Source organism: Drosophila montana, unplaced genomic scaffold (genome assembly GCF_035044405.1).
Source record: "Drosophila montana isolate Dmon_TW-CO22-7 unplaced genomic scaffold, ASM3504440v1 contig_3257_1, whole genome shotgun sequence".
Taxonomy (NCBI): Eukaryota; Metazoa; Arthropoda; class Insecta; order Diptera; family Drosophilidae; genus Drosophila; species Drosophila montana.
Window position 1 is genome coordinate 1,129,503 of NW_026998140.1, and position 9,359 is coordinate 1,138,861.

General features: G+C 35.3%; 1 protein-coding gene across 1 annotated transcript; it reads right to left on the reverse strand.

The window, feature by feature from the left end:
* Positions 1 to 4,572: 4,572 nt before the first annotated feature.
* Positions 4,573 to 7,119, reverse strand: LOC135433989 (uncharacterized). Its single transcript, XM_064690312.1, has 2 exons — positions 6,781 to 7,119; positions 4,573 to 5,709 (listed from the first exon to the last, which is right to left on the reverse strand). The coding sequence occupies exons 1-2, from the start codon at positions 7,072 to 7,074 to the stop codon at positions 4,942 to 4,944; spliced, it is 1,062 nt and encodes a 353-aa protein (XP_064546382.1). The 5' UTR covers positions 7,075 to 7,119; the 3' UTR covers positions 4,573 to 4,941.
* Positions 7,120 to 9,359: the final 2,240 nt, after the last annotated feature.

Consider the following 9,359-nt stretch of genomic DNA (forward strand, 5'->3'; position numbering starts at 1 on the left):
TGATAAATCACACCTGTTGTCGCTCCAAGTGCAGTCGAACAAGCTGAAGAACTATAGAGTAGATAAAGTTGGGAAGGAATGGAGTAGGAGGAAGAGGAAGCGACAAGTTTAGGCATATCTGAGATATAGCTTAAGACAATATGGAACTAAGATATAGTAACTTTTTCATATAAGAATTCATCTGAAGGAATGGACTAGGACTTAAGGAAATTATAAATTTAGCTTAAGGCAATATGGAACTCAGATATAATAACTTTTGGATATAAGAATTCATCCGAAGAAATGGACTAGGACTAGAGGAAGTTATATATTTAGCTAAAGGCAATGTGGAACTAAGATAAAATATCTTCTGGCTATAAGAATTCATCCGAAGGAAATTATAAATTTAGCTTAAGGCACTAAGATATAATAACTTCTGGATATAATAATTCTTCAAGCTGGCATCTGCTCTGGCCAGGCTCAAGTCTGAGCTCATGAATGTGAAAAGGTTTCAAATCTTAAAACTCCTTCTTCCTCCCCCTTCCTCATCGCAGCCCCTATTTTCCACTGTATTTCGCCTTCTTGAAATTTCCAAATGAATTAATTTATCAGCCAGCTCAAGGAATTAATCAAACTTTGTGAAATTCTGCCAGTCACTTTATTGAAATTTCTACTCTTTCGCTCAGTGCACAAGTATGCAAATTTTTGTTGGAGTGCACATGTTTAAGTCCAGACTGCATAATAATGAGTGTCAAGTTCTAAGTTCGGCCCTAGCAACCGACCGCAGCCAGTAAACATATGTATTATCCAAAGCAACAGTCAACAAAGTCAATTTGAATAGCGCGCAAATATTTGGCAACAAACCAAGCACAATTGCCCATGTTTGTGGGCCGGTTACAAACATCTAACCATATATTTATGCCCCAAACCCAAAGTGGGTACAAAGGGTATGAAGGGTATATGTGTTACAGGCAACAGGAGGCATCGCCTTGTCAAGTCCGTCTGTTCGTCTGTAATTTCTCTTCGATATCTTCTTCCATTAACATTTGATCGATAGAAATTATCTTTGAGGAATTTAAGTTATCGAATGGAATGATTTTTGGATATTTCCTCTCCATATTTTCGATATCTTCTTCCATTTACATATTATTTCGAGGCACATAAATTCTCGTATAGTTAAACAGATTTTACAAAAGTTTTACTTTTTTAAAACCTTTTCACGTTCTACCCTAATTTAAGATATATAATATATGTATATAATATTTTTCTTTGATATTTTATCCCATTTACATATTATCGATAAAAATCGATATTGTTTTTTTGGCATAATTCGAATATTAGAAGAGCTGAAATGGGTGTCTAAGTTGTCGGATCTTAAAATATTTTGATTTTTGAATATTTCTTTTCTTTCCCACTAATTTAAAGCACATTTTTTCGATACCTTCTTCCATTTTCCTAGTATCGATACAATTCGAGTTTGACGAGTGGTTTTTTAGGTTTTATTTGAAAATCGAAGAGATAGACAGACAGTATATATATATCCTCGTAAGGCATAAAAAAAATTTATAATATTTCAATTTTTTGATACATTCCCTCATTCCCCCCTAAATTGAGAAAAAGCTCCCTTTAATAGATAGAGCCTTGCGCTTTGGTATACACACACTTTTTTATGATATGTTGAAGCGCAGCAAAATTTAGAAAGATCGGACTATACACACCGAAGTCAATCGGGAACACATTTCCCATTGTGTGGGATTGAGGAAAGGATTAATACAGCATCTGCATAAAGAGCGCATCATGGGGATTTATTTGGGTTCAGGGTATCTGCTAGTCGAGCACTCTTGCTTGTATTATATGCTATGGCTATATGTAACTGTCGTTGTCCTTGTTAGACATGATTGTTGCTCAGCGTGTTGCCATGTTATTAGCCGCATAAAATGCGGAGTCTCTCATTCGATGTGCTTGTAATTAAATATACAATTGTACAATTGTGTGCCTTGTGCATTGGCTATATACGACATATGTCTGTATGTCTCTATATGCGAATATTCAGGCAATCGTCTGCCCAATTCAAATCGTACGTCATCTGCTGACTAAGTCTCGGCGACCCCATCTATATATATATAAATACTTATATCTATCTGTGGATAAGTATTTTTCTTTTTTCCCGAAAATAGCCGCATCTTAATCTCCTGCAACTTTTACTGGCATTACATTTACACTTTCATGAGGCGTATCTTTAAGATACTTTTCTTGATAATGCGCTTTCAAAAGAAAAGTTTTTGTTATCGTATTTAATTGAAATTTCTGCAAACTTTATCTTATCTTAATTGCAATTTAAGCTTTGTTCAGCCCACAAAAGCTTATTTATTGATAGAAGTTCAATTGAAAATGTATTAAAAATTGCATTAAATTTAAATTGAATTAAATTAAATTGAATATATATTTTTTTTTAAACTTTTTTTATTTTAATTTTAAAAAGCTTACTTAAATTCTTCTTTTAAAGTTTTTACTTTACTTTTAAAAAACGCACTTAAATATTTTATTTAAAACATTTATTTGAATTCAAAAATATTTTACTTTTTATAAACTTAAAAATTTTAACTTTTCTAAAATATATCAAAAGCGCTCGCAGTTTTATATATAACCCTTGAAAATATAAAAACTGATAACGTTTTTTCACTTTTTGCGTTCTTAAAAACTTACTAAAATATTTTTTTAGAATTTATAACTATTATTGCGATTTAAAAGATATTCAAATATTTTTTTTTTATTTTTAATCACGTTTTTTATTTAAAGGTGCTAATTTCCGAAAAATTTATTTGAACTTCCTTAAATAATAATTTAAATAAATAATATTTTGTTTAAAATACGTTTATCCTCCATTTTTACTTTCTATTATTATTATTATTATTGTTACTTTGCATTTTGTATTTTTTAAAATATTTTTAATATATTTTTTTAATACATATTTTTTAAAACACTTCCCAAAAACTCAAACCATTAAAACACCTTTTAATAAAAAAAGAACTTACACAAAAAACTTTCGATTTTAACACTAATTAAGCAAATTCTTTATATGCAAAAGTATTGAAAAACTGCCCCACTTAAAAGTCGCAAAAAAATCGACTTCCTGGAAATCTTGACAAATTTAAAAATATATATATTTGTCTATATTTGGCACTCACCTTGAACTTGAGGATGATTAAAAATGTGAACTGTTTACAGCAAACTCTGTAATTGGCACAATTTTTTGTACAATTTAATTATTTTCCAGTTAATTCACACAATTTCCAAAACAGAATGCGCGACAACAAAAAATTCACGCGCGTTTTTTTTGTGAAGGATTTTTTTGTTTTTTTTTTGTCACTGTCGCACTTACATATATGCGTATATATGTAAGCGCCAAAATGCACACACACACACTCACACAGACACGCACACAGAGACACACACGCGTTGTATTACACCAATTAAATGTACATAACAGTAGTTTTACGTTTGCTGTTTTTATCTCTTCTCCTTTGCTTTTTATTTTGTCGGTCTTCTTGAAAAACTTTGCTTTATTCTCAAAAATTTTGTGCGGCAGCTGTTTGTTTTATTTTTGAATAGCACTTTGAGCGCAGCGCATGCGCAGGCAACATTTAATTTTAAGCTAATTTTCTTGATACGATTTCGACCAGAAAATTTTCGAACAGTTGACGGCGGCGGCTGAGTTGCGCCTCTGGCTCTTTGCCTTTGCTTCTATTTTGTTTCGTCCGCTTTTTGCCTGCGCCTTTGCCAGCTGCTTGACACTCCGATTGTTGGAACTGAACTGAAAATGTTGCCTGCGCGACAGCCGCTTTTTCTTTGCTGCGAGCAGGCGACGCCAGCGCCGTTGACGTCGACGCTGCCGCTGACGCAGACGCCGTAGCTGACGCTGACAGCATTGGCGCTCGGTTCAATGGGGCTGTTTTTACAATGGATCGCGTTCAAGTGTTGGTGCTGCTTCTGTCGCTGCCGCCGCCGCCGACGCCGCTGCTTTAGCTGTTGTTGTTGTTGTTATAGTCGCCGTCGTCGTGGGATGCAAAATTCAAATTTTTGTGCTGTTTGTTTTATTTTTGTGCTGTACCTTTTACGGTTGCCCTGATTGCGCAGGGGGGGCAGAGCGGGTATGATGGGCCCGTGTAATGTTTGTAATTGCTAAATGATTAGCGGAACAGATAGCGTTAGTTTTATTTGTTGTTGGCTTTTTAAATGGGCGGCAGATGCTATTGAACTTTAGAATTTCTATTTAAATAAATAGGAATATTTTTTTACCTGTCATCAAATTGATAGTTAACAAAAGCGTTTAATAGATTATAAAATACAAATTAAAATCTTAAACTAACTAAACTTAATAACCACATTCACTACTTCATATTATTTAACTTTAATTTCAACCTCCTAAAATGTAGAAATAGAAAACATTCTTTCGAGTGTACAGGGTATCGCATAGTCGTTGCACTTGACCAGTTTACGGCTTGGCTAACCTACATATGGGCGCACACGTGTAGATATCAATTCGATTTGTCAGCGACAATTATCCAGATGCAATCGATGCAATTTAAAGGCTTTTCCAATTAAAGATACGTTTTATTGATGTTTGGGGAAGTAAATGGGACAAATCAACGCGAACTACAATCGAAAGTATTCTATGTGAAGTGTGCAAACTACTCGAATACTTCACGGGAGGTGTACAAACTACTCGAATACTCCACGGGAAGCGTGCAAAGTACTCGAATACTCCAAGGGAGGTGTGCAAAGTACTCGAATACTCCACGGGAGGTGTACGAACTACTCGAATACTCGATGGGTAGTGTGCAAAGTACTCGAATACTCCACGGGAGGAGTGCAAAGTACTCGAATACTCGATGGGTAGTGTGCAAAGTACTCGAAGTACTCTGTACTCGATACTCGGTGCTCGGTACTCGGTATTCGGTGTCAAATCGAGAAGCGCGTCCAACGTTCCACCAGGCTGGGCCGCACCACCGTCGTGATGCGCTCATCGAAAATGGGCGCAAACTTTTCGGGAAACTTGTGCTGCAGGCACCTGATGACCGTGCCGGTCAGATAATAACGGGACGGCCAACGGCACTCGCACGGCGGTATGCAATGGACGCAGGTATTCTGATGGGCGATCCATTTGCTGCGCGTCGCCGGCAACGAAACCGCCGACGGCTTGATGCATTTGATGCGCCACGGCAGCCGGGTATCCCGCGCCTGCCACAGGCACTCGCAGGGCGGGATGCACACATGACAGATCGGATCCTCGGGGCTCTGCGACTCTAGATTGGCAGCGACCTCCAGCGCCTGGGGACAGCGATACATATGGCGACGCGGCACCAGCGCAATCAGTTCCGTGTATTTGCGTTCACGCTCGCGGCGCAGCCACATCTCGAGCAGGTCCCAATGGTCCAGATTGAGCGCACGCTCCCGTATCAGCTGCATGCGTCGGAACAGATCCGAGCGACGCACTGCATCATAGTTGACGCCCGTTTGTGTGTGCCACAGCAAATAGAGCTCGTTGGGATTCTCATCCGGCAGCGAGATGTTGCGCGAGAATTTCGCCAGCTCGAAGTGAAACAACATCCGTATACCGTACGTAATATGCTTGATGTGCTCAAAGTTCTTGATATTCATCGCCGCCAAAGCATTAGCGTCCAGCAGCAACAGCTTCTTGCCCCAGATCAGGTTCACGCGGAACGTGTTCTATGGAGTTGGTAAGAAAATTTTCTATACTTAATGTGTATAATATATAGCTACATACCAAATCTGGTGTATATAGCTCTTATAGTTCTCGAGTTATGTTGAGTTGGATGGAATACTTCCTATACTTAATCATGATAAGTTTGATTTTTTATAAAATATATATTTATATATACCTACATATCAAATCTGGTGTATATAGCTCTTATAGTTCTCGAGTTATGTTGAGTTGGATAGAATACTTCCTATACTTAATCATGATAAGTTTGATTTTTTATAAAATATATACCTATATATACCTACATATCAAATCTGGTGTATATAGCTCTTATAGTTCTCGAGTTATGTTGAGTTGGATAGAATACTTCCTATACTTAATCATGATAAGTTTTATTTTTTATAAAATATATATCTATATATACCTACATACCAAATCTGGTGTATATACATAGCTCGTATAATCCTCGAGTTATGCTGAGTTGGAAAGAAAATTTCCCATACTTAATGATATGTTTTATTGTTTATAGAATTTATATATGTTTATATAGCTACATACCAAATCTGGTGTATATAGCTCTTATAGTTCTCGAGTTATGCTTAAAAAAGCAATTCTGAAAATCGATATTTATCGATATTTTTAAAAAAAGTACTACGCATAAATATTTAATTAAGAAACGATTTCCCTATTTAATATCATATTTACAGCTCTATATTATTTCAAAAGGAAGGTTCTTTAAAAAATACTTTAGGTTCATTTAGAAATTTACGTCTATTCGAAATGATATTACGAGAAGAAGCATAGTTTATTTAGTTTGAATTAAGAAAGGATTGCTAATATCATATTAGAAATTAATCTTATTGAAAAAAAGGTTCTATAAAAAATACTAAAATACTATTCGAAATTTATATCTATTCGAAATTATATTACCAGAAGAAATATAGTATATTATTTTAAATGAAGTAGTCGCTCGAAGTTTCGAACTAGATCTTTTCGAATCAAATTATGAACATAACAAATGAGTTTCGGGCAATGTTTGGGAACTTAGATACCCGGTAAAATTTCCGGAAACTCACCATATACTGTGGGTAGCCATAGCTTTTGATCCAGCGCCGAATGTCCATGTCGTTCCATTCATAAACCGTTGGCAGGGGCAATTTGTCGACAACATTTACGCACAGCTCGACAAGGGAATCGGGCTGGACCCGGAACTGAATGGGCCAGGCATTACGATCAAATTTCACGTGACCCACGTACCGGGGATGATTCCGGAACTTGATGGGCGGATATTCGTTCAGCTTCTTTTTCTTCTTGATCACGCTCTTCTTCACCAGAAACTTGGTGTCCGCGATCCCGTAAAGATAGGGCATTCCGTGTCCGTATCCGTGTCTGTGTATGCAGTGTATAAGGTATTACAAAACCCAAAATTTCGCTTAGCCACTAAACAGACTGTTTGAAAAAAAGCATTGTGTTTTATATCTAGATACAATTGACATATCGAGTGTTGCTTGCTGCTGTTCGATTTACGACAAGTTCCAGAGATCTTTCAAGTAGTTAAGATCGTGCTCGAACCTTCTCGTGTTGCATGTGCATACCCTGTGAGCATACAATGGACCAAAGCGGGTGTATTATAAAATTGTGCTATTATGAGTAAATTATGGATAAGGGGTATTTGCTATAAGATTTATATATTATAATATTGGATATGTATTCAAAGCTTTTAGGATATTATTTTATACCCTGAACCCAATGTAAATGGGTAAAAGGGGTATTCTGTTTTTGTCTAAATGTATGTAACAGGCAGAAGGAAGCATCTTCGACACCATAACATATATATATATTCCTGATCAGCATCAATAGCGGAGTCGATCTAGCCCTGCCCGTCCGTCCGTCCCTCCGTTCCTCTGCCCGTCCGCCTGTCTGTCTATCCAATTGTATAAACGCGTCGATCTCAGAACCTATAAGAGCTAGAGACTTGCAATTTTAAACGTAGATCCTCATAGTGCCGCGCAGTACGAGTTGCTTTTCGCTAATCGATAACTTGCCCCATTTTCAAACAATCGATAAAAATCGATATCGAAATAGTGTTTTTTGAGCTAATCTCTTAGGTTTTAAGAGCCAGAGTCACCCAATTTGGCATGTAACTTCTAAAATTATATATATAGATAAAGTATCTTTAATTTCATAATTAACGATAACGACAAATTAGATATCTGTGAAAATAATCTGTTTAGTTTTGTATTGACAAATACTAGGGTATTTTTGATGGAGATTTTTTTTATAATTTCTCGAGATTCTGAATAAGTTATAGGAAATGCTCAATAATTGGACTTGATATAGGGTATATTTCAATTTTGAATATGTATATAATTATATTTCGTATAGGGTATTTTTCAATCCTGAACTCGTAACAATACACAAGATACTTTTTAGAGATCGTGAACATATTATAAAAAATGCATCATTTTGAGACTCTACATAGGGTATTTATCAATCCTATACATCTAATAATTCACACAATCATAGGGTATTTATCAATACTGTACATATGTTAATGCATAATTTTATAGGGTATTTCGCAATCCTGTACATCTAATGATGCACACTATTATAGGGTATTTTTCGATTCCGTACATTTAATATGGGGTATTTTTCAAACCACCAAATTCGAACTAAATTTTCGAATATTCGATTTTGCTTTGTGCGCCAGTTTCGTAAACAAACAAGATGGGTGAAGAAGAAGAAGAAGAAGGAAAAAGAACAGCGAATTGTGAAACGTGCCAGGTAAATGCGTATAGCCATCGCCGGGTCATATTCCCAGCCCAAAACCCAATACACAAGGCCTGTAATACAGTTAGAAAAAAAACATCTGCTCATTTGCGTCAAACTCTATATCAACACGAAAAAAAAACCAAAAAAAAAAAACAAAAAAGAACTCAGTTATTATCCAGGTAGAGGTAAACGTCTGGCGATTAGTTTGAATTGTTTTGCAGCTCTTTTAACGGTAAAACATGGTCAAGGGCATCAAAAAACTCAGTTGTTTTTTTTTTTTATTTTTTAAATACCCTTGCAAAGGGTATTATAATTTTGTCATTTCACAGAACTCAACATTTTGTAACTAATTAAGTTTTTATTTTCTTGATTGGGATTAATAGATAAGTCGGGTTCTAACTATCCATCAATTTACCTGTCTATGTTAACTGGGCGCTCCGTGAAGCTATCTTAATGAAACCTGTTTCTGAGCTTCGTATATTTATATATACATATATTTATATCAGAGTCGAAGGTATCGAGTCACTATATCATATAGCTAACATAGGAATAATTGATCACAACTTTAGTTTTTTAAACTCTTCTATTAATATTTTTACATTTATTATTTGTTTTTAAGATATATTTAGGAAATTTCACCCATATGATCTTCAGTTTTTATGTATCTAAATAATAAATTATATTTTATTTTATTTTTTATTTTATTTATTTTTTTATATTGGAGAAATCGGCTAAGAACTTGGCTTTGTATGATATGAACAAATTTATTATATTTTTTCGAATACTTTAACCCTACTCAACATTAAAGAGATAGCATATCTCTTAATCTCTATATATGAAACAGTTCCCTAACATAAAAGTAAAATCTTTTCATCGGACTACT